The sequence below is a fragment of the Hippichthys cyanospilos genome, chromosome 1, assembly GCF_059441005.1.
Source record: "Hippichthys cyanospilos isolate Australia breed blue-spotted pipefish chromosome 1, RoL_Hcya_1.0, whole genome shotgun sequence".
NCBI classification, from domain to species: Eukaryota; Metazoa; Chordata; class Actinopteri; order Syngnathiformes; family Syngnathidae; genus Hippichthys; species Hippichthys cyanospilos.
Window position 1 is genome coordinate 14,398,150 of NC_142369.1, and position 21,502 is coordinate 14,419,651.

Below are 21,502 nucleotides of genomic sequence, written 5' to 3' on the forward strand. Positions count from 1 at the left end.
ATGTTATGGTAAAGATGGAACCACTAATCTTTGGATCAGCTCATGGACATACAAGTGATCATAGCTGCTACATAGCATTACATATATCCACCCTCTGTAATCTTGTAGCGTTTATTCTGGTATAACCCTTGGGAATGCAAAGCTAAAAAGAGCAGAACACCTCTGATTTGTTTGCATGATCCACTGTAAAGTACACTCCAGTCTTTGTCAGTCACTAAAATAGATTTTCCCCCGCATAGTAAACCGCCTTTTGAGTTGCTTTTTTTGAACATAACACGTATAAGTCAAAAATGGTCATGAAAATAACAAAGCTTGTGGTGGCTCAAGGCCTTAGTGCAGTACAGTGTGTGATGCGCTGTTTGTGTCCTGTGCGGGAAAAACAAAACAAATAAAACAATAACAACAGAAAAGAGAAAGGATGGGACATGACATGAAAACAAACAAATCACATATTGTAGTTGGCAGCAAATACCTTGTGATTCATGCCAACCATAGAGCTGAACAAATACATGGAATAATATTCTTCTGTAATGTGTTCATTCATGCTGTGCTTCTTTTCCATTATTTAAATTTGAATATGTGTATTTGGAATTCCCAGGTTTGTATTTTATGCTTACGTGTTCGTTTTACAAAAGAATTTCATTTCTATTTTCAAAAGGTTTGGACTAAAAATCATTATTTATTGTGTGGTTCAACAAGTTAACATTAGAGGTATTTCAAATGATTGCACATGATCCCCACATAGTTGGCACGCGCGCACCGAAAAAGGCAGCAGGGGGGAAGTCGTGCTTGACATCTGCGATCGACGCCCGTATCGCCTGATAGACAAGTACAAATCCAATCCGCATGAGACAGATGCATAAAGCCACGTTCATCCAAGCATCACACTTTGCCTCTCTATCTTTCCTCCCTCTCTCGCTCGCTCGCTCTTTCTCTCTGGCTCTGACATGAAGACGGAAGCCAGAGAATCAAGGTCAGGCCGGTGCACGTGACTTTGCAGGAGAATGAATTTCCAAAGATTTTCTCTGGACTCAGTGACAGACTCAAGGAATATAACCTTGTCAAGCCAGCTGATGTATGACCATTGAAGACACAGGCCGGGCTTTCATTGGTCCCCCCGCCACTGGCATCCGTACAAGGAGCAATGGCTGACTGAGTGTTTAATTCATGAGCCAAAGGTCCGCCATCCATGTTGTTGCTATTTGAGTGACACGGAACCTAATCAAGGCGCCGAATAAAATGAGGAGAGCGAGAGTGAGCAAGTGCGGTAGGACCTGAGCGGATCAGAATAATTACAGCCTAAACGTAAACAAGGCCACATTGTCTCGATTCCATTGAGGTAATGATATTGCAGACTTAGAAGGAGAAAAAAAAACAATTCCATCATGGCTGGTATGCTTCTGCAGGCCATCAACAAAAATGAGTTGTCACCCAAATGGGTACTGATATCGGCCATAATTAATATCTGACTAACAAGCAAGAGGCAGGAAAAAAGTGATAGTTTTTGTTCCTTGCATATTTTGAAGAGAATTAAAAAAAAAATAAAGGCCCAAATGCATTAGGGACTGAAAGCAGCAAAATATGAGCAAAAAAAAGATTTTTGTCACAAATACTATACACTGGACTATAAACTGCAGGTAATGACATCAGATCTTTAGGTGGTATATGACGTTTATAATTTTTTTTAGTTATTTAATTTTTTTGTAATTGTCTGCCAAGAGCAACATCTTCTCTTTAACTGACTGAACATGCCTGCATGTTTAGTCCCAACATATTTAAAGAAATATGCATGGGGGCATTGACGGCAACAGAAAATAAGTGCATTTACCAGAAAATGCCTGCAGATGAAGACAAAACAACACAAATATAGCCAACCCCCTAGGGTCATGACAGTTGTTTTTATCGCAAAGCGGATAAAATACCTCAAAGACGGGACAAAAAAACTTTTTACTCTCTTTTTATATATATATATATATATATATATATATATATATATATATATATATATATATATATATATATATATATATATATATATATATATATATATATATATATGTAATGCATTTGGGTCTTTTTTTTTTTTTTTTTTTACTCTCTTTGAAATATGCTGGGAACAAAAGCTATCCCTGGTTTTGTATATTACCTGAGGTTTGCACAGAAGTGTGTAGACCTTTTATTTAGCAGTACTTCTGCCTCACAGTTCCTGAGGTCCTGGGTTAAATTCCAAAAAATTCCAGACTTCCTGTGTTGAGGCTGCAATATGCTTTTTCTGTGCTCACTTGGGTCTTCTCTGGGCACTCTGATATTCTACCGTATTCCAAAAACAATTATGGTAAGTGTATTGGACACTCCAAATTGTCCTTAGGTGTGATTGTAATTGTGAATGGTTGTAGTGTTCTGTGACTGGCTGGCAAAAAGTCCAGGGTGTGCTCCGCCTACTGCCAGAAGACTGTATGGACAGGCAGCAGCAAACCAGCAACCCTTATGGAATTAACATACTTCCCCCCCCAAAAATGAAATGAAATGAACATTTTCAGAATAGTTTTCAGAAAACAAAAACGATTCAACATCCACATCTAGAATCCTGGAATGCTATGTTATTCTGCACTGTGAGCAAAGGACACACACTCCCAACATACATAATAGTATTATGCACGCACGCCTACACACATCACCGCTGCCACATATTGTTTCCTACGACTGCCACACAACACAACGAAAGGTGACGGCACTTCCTCCGCTCTCGGGACGACCTCGCTCCCAGCGGGTCACATACGGCACTGGCTTTGCACGGTTCCTGCGCCGACCATCTGGCGACACGCGGCCCCCCATAGTGAGCCATTTGAGCTGTGCCGAGTGGATCTGGCCGACATATTTCTGACGTTGGCGTTTAGTGTAAACTTGTGGGATTATCGCATGCATCCATATCCGCTGAATCCCACCTGGCTGTCGCTTTCATTCATGACATTCATCTCACCAGCATTCGGATGCTGGGCCAGATTACATCATTTTACACAAAAGATGCATGAAGCAGCAGTGAGTGAGGGATTTAAACATTCAGTATACACACTAAGCAGCTACAATAATATCACTGCTAGGATCCCATACGCGTTCAAAATTATTTTTTTGTTTTGCTATCTTTAAAATAATAATAGTGCTCAATTTCGATTGGCAAACACTAGGAATTACATGTATCTGAATGAAAGGTGACGGATTAATTGAGTATGAATTATCTTATCATCTTATATGTGAGGGTATGTCATTGTTTGGCTTTACCCACAAAATAATATATATATGGATGGATGGATGGATGGATGGATGGAAGATAGATAGATAGATAGATAGATAGATAGATAGATAGATAGATAGATAGATAGATAGATAGATAGATAGATAGATAGATAGATAGATAGATAGATAGATAGATAGATAGATAGATAGATAGATAGATAGATAGATAGATTTTTTTAGCAGGGATCAGTGCAAGGAAGTTTGCAAAAAAGTTTGCTAAAATATTGGGCCAGTTAGAACTTTCAGAACTACCTGAAATATATTTGTACACACACACACACACACACACACACACACATCCACACACACACACACACATGAACGCCCACCTACACACAGACACACACACATCAGCTACCAACATTGGTAGGGATTGCTTGCAGGGGTAATGCATTAATTGTATCAAAAAAAAAAAAAAACATCAACAGAGCTGCCAACCTATAAATATTCACTGACTGAATTTGAAATAGAAATTGTCGGGTTATTATTCATTTTTCTACTTTTAAAATTCCGTCAGGACAGAAGCGGCTATGCGGAGGTGGCCCACCCCCGAACTCTCTCCGGTTGGTCAAGCCCAATCACAATCAAACAGACAAATTGCCCATCTCTGTTCATAACACAATTTTTTTTCTTTTACCATTACCTTATCAGCTCACGAGGGTTGTGAAAACGCTGGAGCGTATCCAAGCTGTCTTAGGGCAGTGGATACAGATGAGCTGGTTGCAGGCCAATTCCAAGGTACACAAAGCCAAACAAACATTCATGCACACAAACAGATCTAGGGAAAATTTAGTGTCCAATACATGTACCATGCCCGTTTTTTTCTGCCATGTGGGAAGAAACCTGAGTACCCAAAGAAAAACCATTCAGGGACAGGGAGAGCATGCAAAGTCCACACAGGAAGTTTGCCTTCCAAGAAGGCAGAAGCCAGAAGTGAACCCATGACCTTTACATGTGAGTCGGACATGCAAACTACTCTTTCACTGTGCCACCCCTTTCTTTTACATGATTCCTATTAATACTAAGTCTAATTAGTCTTTATTCGAGGCCATTATTTTGCTACAATATACATTCCTGATTAAAATTGAGCATTAATATCTTTGTGTTGGACGTTGGTAAATTGTATCATAACTCTATACTCATTTTTTTCTTTTTTTTGCACTCAATACTTACCCATGAAATTATTTGAAGATGTACCTTTTTACTAAGTAACAGTACTGTTTAGCAGAATGTTGGCTCAACTCAGCTCACCTCTGATTAAAACAGAGAACGGCGATGTTTACGTGTAGGTACAAACACGGTGTCTCTGTCCCAGGTGCTGAAATGTGTTTTTCTGTGCCAGTAGGGGGAAGTGTAGAGCCAAAGATTGTGCCGTGTGTTGCGAGCGATTCAAACTCCTCACAGCATCAGATCAGGGCCACCCATGTACAGTATGGTAATCTCTACAAATATATCATTCATACAGAGTGGGTCTGCAAGTGAACCTACAAAAAAAAAATGGATCCATGTGTAAAAGTAACCCATAAGAAAGCTCCGAATTTACAATCACTGTTGGCACGTTTTGAAAACAGCCAAGCCTTGCAGCACGGCATGATCCATGTGAGGAGGCTCCAGGTCCCACAATGCAGACCTGGCCGGCCGCCCGTCTCTTTTTTGGTCTCCTTTCGCATGCAGGTGCGTGTCTGCCTTGTGTCCGATCCACATCAATTCGCCTCACGTCACCTTCCTATGCAAGGCAGCCACCCACAGGCAAGCAAAGCCAGCCAGCCAGCCAAACTCACCCACCCACCCGCTGCACATAAAACATTCATCAGAGAGCAGGCAGCATTGCGCAGCAAGACATGTCTGTGTGAATAAGCAATTAAGTGTCACATTCACTCTTAAAATGGTCTCTACATGAAAAACAATGTCTGTGCTTCCGTTAGGGATTATGAGTCTAAAAATAACTTAAGGGCGGGTGTGAAACCAGGCAGAAAACGCAGTTAAGAAAGCAACTTTTTTCTCCCCCTCTTCACATAGAAATTGTTTTGAGATTATCGGATGGACATTTTACTAGCGTGATACGGACACATTAAACATTTATCTCTGAATTCTCTCCGTCTTCCTCCCTCTCTTTTTCTCCTCCTACCTCCCCCACGCAGCCCCGCCCCCCCCCCCCCCCCCTTTCCCCTCCCTCACCACCGCGCACACTAGCGCGCACCATCCATGCGCATCCACACACTTTTCCCTCTTTCGACTTGGGAACTACAGGATTGGACGAGACGATGTGTGCTATTAAAAACATGGATTCAATCTTGTTTTTGCGCCTTCGCTGATTCGACTTTTTCCCTTTCATTTTGTGTCTGTGTGTGCGGACCTTTAGCTCTTCGTCGGAGCTGTTCTTGCGCCGGCTGCTTGTCTCGAGTGCGCCGATCCAAAAGTGGATGTTTATCCCTGACTCCTTCCCTTCAAGTCGCCCTCATGACTGAGCTGAGGTGCAGGCACGGACCGGGCTGCCCACTCGGGAAGAGCCGCGGCTAAAGTTTGCAAGGCTTGCAGACTGGCCGTCCGGATTCCAAATTACCTCCTCATTGGGTGGATATCTGCTGGGATTTACGCAGCTTCCATAACATTAATACAACCTCGGCCCAAATCATGAAGACCATTATTGCTGATGGTGAGTATATAGAAGCAGGGCTGTGTATAAAGTTTGCACATAAATCGGACATGATGGATTACTGCGCATTGAGCAAACCACTGTGCTATACTCGGATTTATGGAGGATGATTAGAAACCTCCATGTTTTTTTCTATCTGTAATGCATGCAGTGTGTGTGCGTGTGTGTATTTGATAACCAGGGCGCGCACCTGGAAGCTGTCGCCCCTTCCCCCGTCTCCCCCTATGATGAAGTTTGCAGACAGTCCACTTGGCGGCTCAGTAGCACCACGCACTGCATGATCCCCCCAGCACCCCACCACTCTTAATAATTGCCGATTTTTGTGGCGTGGTCTCAGTGTAGAGTGGACCCAATAAAGTGACAGGAAATTGGGTCTGGCGAGCTTTTGCCGGGGCTGGACTTTTGAGCAATTCTAATGAGCACATGGCTTGCTCTTCAGTCCACTCCCGATGGAAATGGCTAAAAATCTCTTGGCAGCCAGACGCACGGGTCAGTGAAGAATGTTGCATGCTAGGAGGAGGATGCACCTTATCATGCTGTAAACAATGAGAAGATAACGTACAATAGTTTTCAGCATCAAAATCCATTTTTGTTTTGAGGGAATACAATTACGTTTTTTGAGATTGTCAAACTAAAACTGTAAAAGCCATAACATTTTGAATTTACCCAAACCACGTTAGCCTCAATAAAGGTCTTTAGCTTTTTGCTAACATACACTGCAAATGCAACATATTGGTTAGCGAAGAGCAGTGTTTTAACAAATGGTGGAGCAACACACGTAGGCCAACAATGTTTTCTTTATCTACTTGACTATGCTTTATACTAAGTGTCTATGATCAAATATATCCGTGTCTGGATTATATTGCTGCCAGGTGTCCAAAGAGAACAGCAAAAGCTACAGCACAATGTTTATTGAACTGAAGCAAATATAATAATAATAATAATAATAATAATAATAATAATAATAATAATAATAATAATAATAATAATAATAATAATGTTTAGATTTTATTCAATTCTCAATAATTCTACTGTATGCATTTTTAAAATAAAAATTAGCAGTGCTTGTTTCCAACTACATATATATATATATATATATATATATATATATATATATATATATACACACAATACAATATTTAGAGTTACAAGTGTGGTCCCCAAACATTATAATTAGAACTTCACCAATGTATATACGAATATCTACACTGCTCCACCCTGATTCACAAACACACACACACACACACACACACACGCACACACACACGCCACACACAAACACACACAGACATGGCTTATGCAACATGCTCACACTCCTCCTCAGCTGCTCATTATGTGGCTAAAACTGCAGGATTACGGGAAGAAAGCTGCAGATTATGGCAGGTCCATCTTTGCATTTCCCATCCAGATAAATCAAAGCGGCACACCTACTTGTGCATTCTCTTTGATAAGTCACACCATGTCATACATATGCATGTGCAGACCCCTTTGCTGGCGCCGAATCCCACAGACCCCTTTTTTAATCACTTTGCAGGTGAGATGTACAGTAGAGCATGGACAGGGTAGTGGGGCTCACGTGAACAAGGTGATACATGAGAATGAGTTTGTAAGTGAAAAAATTAATAAGATAAAGGAAAAAAATATCTTGATGAGAAATAAGAAATTTGAGCTGGGTAGTTCAGTGTAAGTTGCGGTCTGCAGCAGCACCTATCTGTGGGTCCCATGCAATAAAGTACATCATTACTGATTAACCTTAACCACACGCTGAGGGTATTACAGTCTTGTTCTCTCTCTCTCTCTCTCTCTCTCTCTCTCTCTCGCACTCTCTCTCTCTCTCACACTCTCTCTCTCTCCTTCTCACTCTCTCTCTCTCTCTTTCTCTCTCTCTCTCTCTCTCTCTCTCTCTCTCTCTGTGTGTGAGTGTGTGTGCACTTGTACCTAAAAACTTGATGAGGCGGCAGCTGACAGTTCATTACTTGAAAATTTGGGAATATGGGGCATAAGTTATGAGATCGTATTATAGCACTAATGAAAAACTATTGGGGGAAAAAAGTTCAGTTCATGAGAAAGTCTTGTTTATACATACATATATACAGTCTATACACACACATACATTTTTTATATACACCGTACAACATTAAGTATGGGATATTGTGAGAGACATTGGATATCATGCATACATCATTTGTTTCACTTCAGAGCTTTGGGGATAGGGAGGTAATTGTAATCGAGTGATAGACACTGCTCATTTTGTGTTTTCCATGAAATGATCTCATTATCTCACTGTGTGCAAAAATCAATTGCCCTAATTTATCGTGAACTCTGTATACAGTATACAGCATGCACGTGTGAAAAAAAAGAACTTGTTTTCCATGTTTTCCTCTTATTTTTGTCAGAGTCAGATTGTGGTAAGACTTAAATTCCATTTTTTCCCCAACCTAATAAGAATCTTATCAATGCCTGAGTGGCAAAGCTCTCGCTCTTGGCTAGTTTTATTCACTGGCAAACAAAAAACCTTCAAAGCCCAAATGCATGGCTAAAACTATTATGGTGGAACAAAATGCTTCAGTTTCAGCAGTTATAAAGCTATGCAAAAGTCAGACTTATTGTTTTTCTTTAATGAGTTAACTGTTTTTTTTTGTGGCAGTGCCAAAAACACTGGCCTATTTTTAGGAAATAGGCCACAGGATGCAGCATCTGAGGTGGAGAGATAATTGTCAGGGACTTATCATGCCGCAAAGAAAACGAGGACACGCGCAGAAAGAATAACAATGGCTGATTTGCATAGTAGCATTAGGTGGGATCAAACATGGTGCCTTAAACTGACAATGAAAGGCGACATCTTCTGCAACCCTGAGCGGAAATGTGAAATTGATCCATCTTTGTGTTTGGGTGGGCGTGCATATAAAGAGCAGAAAAGGAGGTTTGTTTACGCGTTTGTGTTTGTTCATTCAAACGGTAGACTGAAAGATGGAATGCTTGAAGGTTGTGGGATTTGGTCTTATGGTTCACACCGTTCATGCATGCCAAAAAGCTCCCGCTAAGTGAGGGAATGCAAAATATTTTATGTTTTCCTTTCACGTCAATGAGGAGTGATTGCTTTTACTTCAAGTTGAGGTCCAATTCTTCTCTCACGTCACATTGGAGACTTAGAACAAAATAATTGAACAGACAAGGCATTCACTGCAGCATTTAGCTGGAGATGTATAGAATTTCTATATTGGAGCCAGATGACTGTTATATGTCTGTAGCTGGGTGTGTAGTCAATCAATGCCACTGACTTATTGATCGCGATGCCAAGTGCTGAGATTTCTAGTTTTAATGTCAGGCTTTTTGGACTGAATCTATATTCAGTCCATGTCCCAGGTGCTGAAGTCTGATTTACTCGGCTTCGTCCAGGCCTCTTCAGGTTTCCTGACAACTAATTATGCTTTAGCAATGCATCGAGGTCACGGCTAACGTCTGCTTTCTAGTCCGATAGGGCACGGGGGGATCGGATTCGTACATGTCCATCTGCTGCCACCGTTTTTATTTGTGTGTGCGGAGAGCATGGGTCAGTTTTATTTGAGCCTGTCACTATTTGTGTTAACAGTACTGTATATGAGTTCTTGACATCGGCAAATATGGTCAAATATAGTCACGTATGATGACATTTTACTTCCTTCTCTCAAATATACAAGATCCTTTTATTGGAACAAAAATGTTTGATGGTTCAATGGGTTCCACGATATTTCTAGTCATCATTTATTGGCTCATAAAACTAGATAAATAAATGCAAAATATATTTAAGTTTTGATTTGTCCCCAAAAAACTTTGGAACTTATTTACGAATGTTTCTATGTGAAAAAGAACAAAGGCTAAACCTAGATTGCATCTACCACATAATCCTGGACAGTCCATTTTGCGTGTTGTAGGAGGACTACATTATATGAAAATAGTGGAATGTAACTGGCGTAGCGCAGGCGAAAGGCGAGAGGGCAAGTAGAATTTCCTCACTAATGTATATTAGGGCCTGGTCAAGATGGATTTTTTTTCGGTATTTGCTAGTTCTGATGATCATTTAATAAATATGCATAGTTACCAATGACTGAAATACTAGGGTTGTGCCAGAAAAATTGATTCACGTAAGAATCGAGATTCCGATTTACTACAATTAAAATCGATTTAAAACATCACAATATCGATATTGAAAATAAAAAGAAACTGATACGCTTCCTCTCCACTTCCGTAGTTTCATTTTATTTATTTTTTGTTGTCCGCTTCCGTACTACATTGGAGGTATGCTGTGCAATGACGTCACCACACAGGCCATTCTGGAAAGTCAAGGCTACTCTTACGACGCACAAAATCAAACAGCGAAGGACGGATACCTTCTCCCTCCCAAGTCTGAGCGACTCGATCCCGTTTGCTTTTTCCTTGTGTCCGTAATTGGAGACCAAACAGGTTGGCTGGCTTTGTGGCACATTTGTCACGTGTGTGCCAAGCTGAGTGCGAGAGGGGAAAAAAACTGAGCACGCAGAGTCGCAAGTTGAGCGGGAGAGGGACTGCTATTAAGAGTGAGCAATGAGAGATTTTTTTTTTTATGTTCTCAAAATCTTTCATTGCTTGCTCAAAATATTATTGCTCACTCAATTCATTTTTCTGTGCTCAAAATCCAATATTGTTTGCTCATAGTGTCTCAAATATAATTGAATACAGCAACACCATGACTATCCTGGCTCTCTCAAGCGCGCACCTGAAATAAATAACCTACCCAAGAGCAAATATTCATACGGCATAGAAAGCAAATGATCTATAATCAACACAACATAAATCTTCAGCATGTTCACAAAATAAAACAAAACAAGATAAAATACAAGACAATGTTTGCAAACACATAAACATACATTTTAAATGAATGAAAATACTGTCTATACTGCATTTATGTTACGATTGTGATGGATAACTCTTCTGATTTGCTCAGAGATGAACTGGCACATGTTTCATGCTTTGCCCCTTCTCTTAATTTAGCTTAGCTGCTCACTTGAAAAAGTTTATGTTCAAATCTTGTTTGCAAACAAAAATACTGAGATATATTAATATGTGTCATTTGAGCAACAGTTTTTCATATATTATTTTGATACCACACCTTTCTGTGAAATGGCAATGCATCAAGTTCTACTTTTTTCAATTATTATTTTAGTTCAATCGTATTTTATACTATAAAAGCTATACGATTTATAGCTAGCTTCAAATAAGAGCAGTTGTCCACATGTTCCTTGCAAAAAAAAAAAAAAGCAATGTTTCCTTTTGTTATTTGTTCTTGCAAAGTAAACCGAAGATAAATGGTGATTCTTTGCTCAGCTATAGATTTAAATTTGAATAGAATCGTGACACGGTCAAAGATTTAAATTCCTAGAAAACACACAGTCTCTTTTTTTGGTCACTTACCTCAAAAAGATATAATATACAGGCAGAATATTTGACTGTTTTACATGAATTCGGCGTTTAGTATTTAACTTAACATAGTAGAAACAAACATCAGCAACATTTTTAGCCTATTTTTTATGGTGGGAGAGGATGTATGAATATCGTTGTAATCTGTTAAACCCAGTAAAAAAATTGCCTAAAAACGCTCATTATTGCTGATTTTAAAAAAGCTAAACTTTGCCAATGAAATCTTGATGTCCATCAAAAACCAAAATGTATTAAAGGGAGTGTGGATCCCGGGCGCGGCTGACCTTCCCTCACGAATCTAAACCTATTTGTGAACTAAGGTATTTCAGGACATACGAGAAAGAATGGATTAAAAATCAAAAGCCTAAATCAGGAAAGTTATGGCAAATGACATACAAATGATTTGGTGTGCACTAATATCGTGCTTTCTATACCATATGGTGTTCTCGCAAGTAGGACCATGTTGTTGTTCAGCAATGGCATTTTGAAGCTTCTGAATGATTGATGAGCTGACTTAGAGGCAGTCACAAGAAGGAGTCATGTCATAATTCTGGATGAGAAAGAAACAAATAATCAATGCTCTCTATCAATGCTCTTAATTGTTTTATGCCTGTTGAAACTTCTGTTCAGAGTGAATGCTTAAATTAGCACCCACATGTTGAGGTCCTAATAAATCAAGCCCTAGATTCATTTTTGCTCAGCCTATCACAAGTTTTCTTTGCTTGGTATTTTGTAGCAAGGGTAAAATTAACATTTAAGATGAACTTTAAATGCTGAAAGGTCCTTTATGAGTATCTCTAAAACACTTTTTCTTCATCCATTAGACTGTTGAATTAACCAGAAATATCTGCTTCTTAAACTTTTAAACTAAAAAATTGTGTTCCTTGGCAACACCTAACCAACATTTCTGAGAAAGATAAATAAATGACTGCAAGCCAACAAAATCTGATTACACCTACAAATTCCGGAATCTTTGAAACTGGTGGAGTTGAATTTGACCTTGCTTGCACAACTTTGTAACATTCTGAACAAGCAAAGTAAAATTGCATCCATGAGAATCAATGTGATGTGAATTCAAACCAAATAAAACTAAATGAACATAATGACCGCTGTAAAAGACTTCAAAATCTTGTTTGATGTTCAATTACAACATTTTAATGATATGCTAACACAAGACCTCATTGATTTAGTCCATTGTAGATTCCTTCCACGTCTAAAAGGTATTGTTCTCATAATGAAACGAAAAAAAATCGAGGATGAAGATGTCAGTGCTTTGTGCAACAGAGGCTTGGCGCTATTAACGTCTCAGTCACATTGATGGACTGCGGCAGGCGGAGGTGGAGCTGAGATGTTCACTGCATCCGGATGAGCATAGTCCATCGGGGAATTCTGTTAATTGGCTGCACCTTTTATGTAGTGCTGGTGCACTACACACGTGTACACGCCGAGCGAGGGTGTCAAAGTCATTTTTATTCCGAGCCACATCAGCATTATGGCCGTCCTCAGTGGGCCAGTTCAATATCTGAAACTGGGTAAATGTCCTCACACACAGTATCTTTCATTTATTCTTGCGTTCGATTAAGGCTGTCTTTACAAACAAACTGATGAATATTGTGACTAGATTTGACAAAATAAAAATGAAAAACAATATGAAGACTGCTGTTGGATAAGAAATTCCTGTGATCTTCAAGAGAAGAAGCGAGAAAAAGAAATGGGTGGACAATCAGAATTTCAGTCATTTATCACAATGAAAGAGACTGAAATATTGCACACTAACATGCAAATGTCTGGTGACATTTTTTTGGCAGATGCATTTTTCAAAAATTGCTACACTGCAGTAAGCTAAAAATTATTGTAATGAGATTGCAATCTTGGACTTTCATGCTTTTCAATGTGGCTAATTTAATTTTCTTTGGATTGTGCTTTTCTTTGGTCTTAAAAGTGTAGCTGTAGATATTCAATAGTGCTTCAAACTAGATATATATATATATTTGAATGATCCCCAAGTACATATTAGCCAAGTAAGACAGTGATCCATGCTTAGTTTTTCTTGTGGAAACTATTTCTCCCTGCATATTTTTATTTATCATATATTGTTGTTGGTCTGAAAAAATGTTTTAATCCACAAGATCTGCTGAAATGCTATTGTACTGTAGTTGCCTAGCAGACGATGCCCCTTTCCATCTCCTTTGTGTTCATCTGAAATTCATAGAGACATCGCAACATCCGTTTTCAGACATATTGTTTTGGCTTTGATTACTTTCCGTCTGAAAACCAACGACGCATTTTTCTGCATTTTCAGCGGTGAGAAATTCAATACGTCCCATATTTACACCTGCTGAAAGCACTCTACTTCTAAGTTGCAGTACAGGTACTCTGACACGATTTTGTCGACCTGCAATTGGCCCCCTGTCCAGGTACTGTGAGAATTGGCTTTTGGGATTGGAAAAGCTTCAAAAACAAAAATCATCGCTGAGACAAGCAGGGCATGTGCAAGGGTGTCATTTGGGCTCATACATACCAGAAATCACAAATTCCTCATTTCTTTTTTCACACAAGTGTACGAATTAGTATATCCATATTTGCTTTGTTCCAGGGAAAGCAAAGCTAATCCTTCCTGAGTTGATGAACTGTTTGTGGGAAAAAAAGGCAGTCTTTCTTCTGGCTCTTGACTGACTTGAGGTTGGCGCTCTCCGTGATTTAATGTGATGCATCTTCACCGTGGAAGGGCGGAAGGAGGATTTTTTAGCTTCTATATACAAAAATCTACTGTGACACTGTATCATAATCCATTTAAAGGTGCTTGCGCATGACAGAGCGGGTCAAGCCTCTCAGTGTGCCTCGGTGCAGCCTTTCAAAGTGCAAGCGGAAAATGTGCAGCCGCGACAGAGATGAGGTACGCATTACTCTCTGAGCCTGCACGCAACACCCAAGCAAAGCACCCTCTGCTGTGAGAACAGGCTTCCTCCCGTATTGCCAGCATGGTGGCGGTTTTTAACACGTGAAAACAAATCACCCATTTGTCATGTCATTCTGTTGTGTTGCTTCACTTTCAGTCCACTTTCTCCTTCTGTTGCGTGCTTATTGGGAGTCCAGCTGCAAATGTGCACCGTGCAGCCTCTGCGCTGATGACACTGATTACACCACCATGGAGAAGGCTGACTGATGGCCTGGTAAATTGTTAATCAGACAGAAGCACAAGCGACTCTTAAATTAGACGCGTGAATGGAGCCCTTGTCAAAGGAGGCCCGAGCAGATTTTAGCTAGCAACGGTGCCACGTTGATAGATATATAAATGGACTGATGGAGAGAAAGCAGGCAAAGCAAAAGATGAATGAAATTGCTTTTTTTTCTGGTCATTGGGCAGGATTGGCAGATGCTAAAGCCGTTGCGGACTCTAGGGGGCGCTAAAAAGGCTGGAGTTTGACTACTGATGTATAGTAAAAATTCCTCTACGACAAAAAAAAATGATTTAGTTGTCGAAGAGCTTTACTGTAATTCTATTATTACTGATAACGTCATAAGAGGCTGGTGGATGCATGGATGATCCAAATGTTAAGTAAAAAAGAAAGAGAAGTAAGTTGAGTCCAATACAAACAATTACACACAACGGAAATAATTCAAAATCGAGCACTCACAACCAGGCAGCGCGACGACTAACACACTGTGCGTCACTTGCATTGAATCAGTTCTTGAGAGCCACCCAAGTTGCTGTATGTTTCGAGATGTGTGATGATAAGAGCTGCTCTCTAAATTGTATATGAAAATAAAATGACCCCATGATGAAAAACATTTAAAAGAACTTTTTTTTTGCAAGACTATCTCATTAAAGGGAATGTAACATCATACGTTGTTAAACTAACACGTTATTTTGAAAAAGTTTGACATCCTTGTTTGTTGTGAAGAAATATGAAACAAACGCATTTGAGTCATATAAATAAAAACATCTGTATTATGTCTCTTCTATTTATTTACAACAAATTTGCTTATTTTGATTTTCTCAACAATTTTTCAACATTTTCATGTAATTCAAATGCAAAGAAATATAATGCTCCTCATTTCCTGTGACTAATGCAACATGTGAAACTTAATGAACTGCAATACGACTGAATAGTGAAATAAAGTGACAAAAGAAAAAAAAAACATTGTTTGATTACTGAGTAAAAGACAGATCAAATCTTTTGTGGATGAATGACTCTTTCACATGTGGAAGATGCAACTATTTACAATGACTGGACTACTTACCTTGAACATGCCCCAGTTCACATAGATTTAACATTATAGCAGTGCCTGTTATTACAAAAAAATGATAAAATGCTGAAAAAATGAACATGTTGGATTTACATAAACATTTATGTAAAGTGACGAGTGTCATTAAAATATATTCTGTTGATTAGGTCGAAATATTTAGATGTCATCACAGCTAGTCCCTTGCCTTATGTTTGACAGTAACAAAAGACATTATGAACATATCCCATTTTATATTAAAAACTGTGTGATTTTTTGCAAGTCATCAATGAAGGGAGGCAGGATGTAACATCTTGGCTAGAGCGCCAAAATGCTAGGCCACTGCATGGTTGCTAGAATTCAGTAATATACTTCCATTAGCTCTCCAATGCCCAATGAAACCCTGCTAGTCATGCTCATCTTTTGCTTTTCTGGGAGGATGGCTTTACTGCCCCACAAATCAAACCGGAGGAAGGACAATGGCAGAAGGACGGCATTCATGTCGAATGGGCGCAAAGATGATTGGAGAAATGATTGACAGATTAATGAATTGATTTACACAAAGGCAGATACAGTAGATAATACGTGGCTCGATGGGTAGATGGACAGATGAGGGATTCATGACTAGATGACAGCTACACAACAGTAGAAGAAAAAATATTCATTTAACTCAGTGTAACACATGAACAAATATTACAAACAAATAACAGACCAACATATATGTTTTACAAAGCTGATATAGAAACTTATATACAGTACATTCATTACAAAAAGTGGGGAAAATTATTAAAAATAAAAAGCCCTGAGAGCCCTTTGTACTGAGGGCAGGGGGCCACAGTATATGGTTGTTGGGCTCTTTCAAATCCTTTCTTTTCATAATGCATATTTTACTGATGCATTGAGATACTGTATGTATTATGAATAATGTATTGTAAAATTGTATTAAGAACACAATTTCCTTTTATAAGGTCCATCTTGTTTGGTCCAACTGTTCTCTCAGAAGCACTAATGAAAATGATGATCCCCTACATCATTGAAGTTTTCAATCCCCATATTAGACCCTTCTTCTTGTTCTTGATTTCATTATCAAGGGCCATTTTTATGGTAATGGAATGCCTTTAATGTGAAGGGCAAACATTACAAATGTGATTCCCGAGGTTGCATAATTTAGAGTGATTTTTAAAGATTATTCGATAGTGTTGAGGGCCTTGGAAGCACTTTGAGTGGAAGGAAGGAAACAATAGTTTGAAAAGAAAACAAATCATTTTGGCTCCAAGTTGTTGAATTTACCCAATACGGTATCACATTCTGTTGATGTCACCAATGTGGCGTCAGTTACATTTTGCAAACTGTGTGACCTCGTGTTAATATCTGGTGAAGACAAGTTAGGAAAATGTATTTTCACTAATCCTCGGTGGCTATGGCTAATTAGTCTATGCAGATTGGATGCCGGGCGGAGCAGTGGTTAGCACATCCGCTCATAGTTCAGGGAGTTCAGATCCATTTCGCACCGGCCTACCTGTGAGGTGTCTTCATGTTGTCCCCAAACCTGTCTGGGTTCCTCCCAGGCACTCGGGCTTCCTCTCACTCTCCAAAAACATGCATGACAGGTGTATTGGACATACTAAATATTTCTTAGGTGTTGCTGATGTTTGATTCTACTATGTAAAGTTCTTAGGTGTGTTGACAACAAGTCAAGGGTGTCCCCTGCCTACTGCTCGAAGTCAGCTGGGATAGGCACCAGCAAGCCTGCGACCCTAGTGATGATAAGCGGCTCTTTATAATGGATGGATGGATGAAAGGTTGAAGACATTTCCGGTCCATCCATTTCCTTTCTTCCTGGCCACTGCTATTGCATCATTCCAATTTGATGTGGAATGAGAAACTGACTTGACCTGGAACATTTCTCTCAGCTCAGCTGAGAACTCCCTCAAAGTAAAATAAATAAAAGCAAAAGTCAAGACAGTGAGTGTGCCAAAAAGGGGAAAAAAAAAACACTTCCTTACAGCAAGGTGAGTGTAATTGGTAACTTGTGTCCCTGGAGAGATGAATCGCTTAAAAACAAACAAGGGGTCATTCACGGGAAATAGCTTGTCACTTCCTGGCTCAGGAGGAATTGATCTGTTGATCTTTTAACAGGAGTTCAGCCAATTTCTGCCGGTACATGTAACTTTCTTTCAAACACAAATCGATACCAGGTTGTTGCAAATGCATGATACGTCCCTGCGAGAATGCGGCGACCGGACTGGCCTCCTCGGGACCTCGACGTAGTGGAATCCGTCACACCTAGGAGCTTTGACGTGAATCGAGTTCCGCTTTCCGTAATCTCTGTTTTTATTAAGATGCAAATCTGACACCGCTCTTCTTATGTAGACTTCTTATGTAGCGACTCATCTTGGCAAGTACATTCCTGGCGACATTTCAGTCGTCGGTTCTTCCTCTCACCTGTGAGATCTCTCACTGGCTAAATCTGTCATTTCCTACATGACACACAGGCCTGTCACTCATCTTCTTGTCGACATCGGTAAGCGTAAACGCCGATTCCCTTGTGTAGATAGCAGGCCATGGCAAATCAAGTGTACCCGTACCTTGCCTACCATGACGTCCATTTAATAGTTTCTGTAATCGGTTAGACTTGAGGAAAGAGAGGATAGGAGGAAGAAGGAAAAGAGTTTAGTATGGATAAGGTGGCAGACAGAAGAGGGATGGAAATGGGTTTTAGTTTATGGTATCAGGATCAAGGCTGAATACCATGAAAGGGAGCTGATCAACCAAACAACAACTTTAGCAGATACTTGACTGTTTTGAACACTTGACTGTTTTGAACTTATTTAATAGGTTTGTATGTCAATCAATCAATCAATCAAATTTTATTTATATAGCCCTAAATCACCGAAGTCTCAAAGGGCTTCACAGAATGAAAAGAGGTCGTACAGAGACATCTTTTCAGTATAGGGTATACAACAGCATCCCCTGTCAAAGCTCCCAGAAGGGGAAGGAAAAACTCAAAAACCCCAAATTAGGGGAAAATCAGAAACCTCCAGAAGGGACCACAGGTGGGAGGAGCCCCCTTCCAGGCCCACAGGTTGAAGTGGATGCTGCATGTACCAGACACAGAAACAACATAAATTACAGTAAAAAAGGAGGTTTACACTACTTTTTCCTCACAGTACACATTTTTGGATATCCCTTGGAGGTAAATTTGGGGTGAAAATTCAGTGAATTGAAACCTAATTCACAAGAAAATGCAAACAATTAGGCTTCGAAAAGCCTCTCTGAGTGCATTGTGTTTGCATGGCTTAGTAAAACAGATCACGCATGACAGAAATATAAAGCCTGCTCATGTTTTTTTATACTTTTGCTAATTTGCCATGGAGTGGATAGTCAGGATATTTGGAATTAATTGGGTTGAATTAGGCAGTAGTAGAAAGGTCCACATACAATTTCGGGACAGATTGAACTTGGGTTTTTGACACTATTAACAACAACGTACAACGACTTTTTTGAATGGACAACATTTTGTCTGGTACCTTTCCACACTTCATGGGGAAAAGCAGGAAGGCTTTTTGCCATGTTCACTTGTAGGTGGCCTTTTTAAATTCATTAGTTATTTACTGATTTCTCCACAACAAATAGATGAAATTGAAATTGCAAGCTAATATCATATTCCTAATTGAAAAATATATCAATTGAGCTTGTTTGTGAAAAACGGACCATCCTAGCTGGAGTTGCCCTTTGAAGTCTTTTTTTGGTTGTTTAATTGTTTTGTTTCATCTGTATTTGTATCATAACAACTGACATGCCCAAGGCCAAACCCTTATGGACTGAGTAACGGCTGCTTAATTTTTCCATATTTGTCTCCATCTGTCCAAAATATGTTTTGTTTGTGAGCCAGAAATAGACACGGCATATTTATCCCTTTGTTTCCTTCCCAAATTGGTTGTTATTTGTCTGAATTGTTTCCATCATTTAACTGTTCGGCACAGACCCAACAAATTTGTCTACATTTTTAATGTGATGAACAAATCATATTCACTTCCTTGAATGTCTCTCAAACTTTGTATGATTCTTTTATTTGGTTGATTGTCTGGATGAAATCTTAAAGTTATTCTGAGGTTTTCTGAGGAGTTCTTTATCATTTGTTAACATACTAAGCTGGACCATACCTAACAAGGTGTCACATAGTACTGGGGGTGAAACCAGATAAACTCATTCAATGGCAGTGACATCCATTTTAACTGGACATTTATCTAAGTCAAAAATCATTTTAACATCTTACAGTGATTGGGTTAAATTTATGTAACCCTGCTGAAAAGAGAAGTGAATGCAGTATTCACAGCAGGATATCTCATTTATGAGTGTTCATCTTAAACCGGTGGTTCCCAAACTATGGCCCGCCGGCTGGATACGGCCCACTTTTGCATTTTGCCTGGCCCCTTGAACAATAATAGTAGAGACAAATTAGATTTTTGTTTCTTTTCTGACCATGCAATATTTTTCCATGTCATGATCACAGAAAGGGGTATTAATATTTGGTGATTAGGAGCAATAATGTTCCTTTTTTTTTATTTTTCTTCTTGTTAAGTTGACAGAAAGGGGTATTAATATTTGTGTGACATTGTTATTGTTATTTCTTTTCACATTTTTCCCTGTCAAGAACCCAGAAAGGGGTATTAATAATTGGCTTTGTGTGGCATTGATATTGTAATTCATTTTCATTTTTTTTACAATCAAGATCCTTGAAAGGGGTACTAATATTTGGTTATGTGTGGAATTCTGGAAAAAAAATAAACATTCACATTCAGACATCTCTGCGATTGTCACACATTTTGTTACAAACTGGCCCTGCCTCCCATCTGACAAGAAAAATAGTAACATGGCCTTTGGATAAAACAAAGGCTTGGGGACCCCTGTAACCATAAGGTCAAATGGTGCATGGAATCCCAAAGTCATTTTTATTCATTTTCCTACTGCTCAGATGTGCCAAGTACAGACGTTGGTAGGAAAAGGAAAGTTGTAGGCTAGGACAGCTCCCATATATATCACCATAGTTCAAACAGTACTGTGCTAATTTAGAGAAATATTCTACATCTTTGGGGGTTTCAGCGCCCCCTGCAGAGCAGTCAAGAATGATTTCTTCCCAAGCATATCTGTCACTGGATTTATAAAATGTATTCATGTAAAAGTGTGGAAATACTGAGATTCTTTCGACTCCCTTTTGGCATTCAATGCAGGAGTGCTGCTGTAGAATTCCCATGGGCTGCTTCAGGTGTTCAGTATCAGGGCACTGGAAAAAAATAATTGAGCTGATGAGGAATATGGAAAGAAAGGAAAAAGAATGTGTCAGTGTTGCATGACAATGTTGCCCCCGAAAATTGTCTCTTTTTCTCATGCCCGTATGCGTAAAGCTCCCAAATCATTACCGCAATGATTCCAGTGAAAGAGATGAGTAGAGCACTCAAATTCTGAGCTGTAAACAAATTTTGATGAAGGTTCCTTTGCGACGCCAGCGTGAGAAAACCAGTTCTTGATGGTCTCACTGTGACGTCCCGGGACCAGCGCCAGAAATTGAGTTGTTGACAGACATTAGAGCTTTGACAGATCAGCCTTTTTCTCCCCATCAGAGGTGCTGAGGTTTAGCGACATGTTTTTTTAATGAGTCAAACAACCGGTGGCGTATTTCCATTCATTGCATTTTTCAACTCATTTGTCCGCTGCAAATTTACGGCCGTTTTCTATAAATCATTTGGCGGTTTACCTGTGAGAAAATGACAGGTTATATTTTCTCCCCCCGTTTCGAAGACATTAGAATGTTAAGTTTGGGGCCTGAGCGTAATGAGCGTCCCTCCGTGCCTTTAAAGGGCGTTGCATGAATATATTGCACATTAT

The 21,502-nt window shown here is 39.5% G+C and overlaps 1 protein-coding gene across 1 annotated transcript in view; it reads left to right on the forward strand.

Moving 5' to 3' along the window:
- The first annotated feature begins 5,490 nt into the window (after positions 1-5,490).
- The window catches only part of rtn4r (reticulon 4 receptor), a 62,641-nt gene continuing 46,629 nt past the window's right edge, over positions 5,491-21,502 (forward strand). The window contains exon 1 of the mRNA XM_088434469.1: positions 5,491-5,950. Within this exon, the coding sequence (XP_088290595.1) occupies positions 5,929-5,950 (22 nt within the window). The 5' untranslated portion in view covers positions 5,491-5,928. The remainder of the gene's footprint in view (positions 5,951-21,502) is intronic.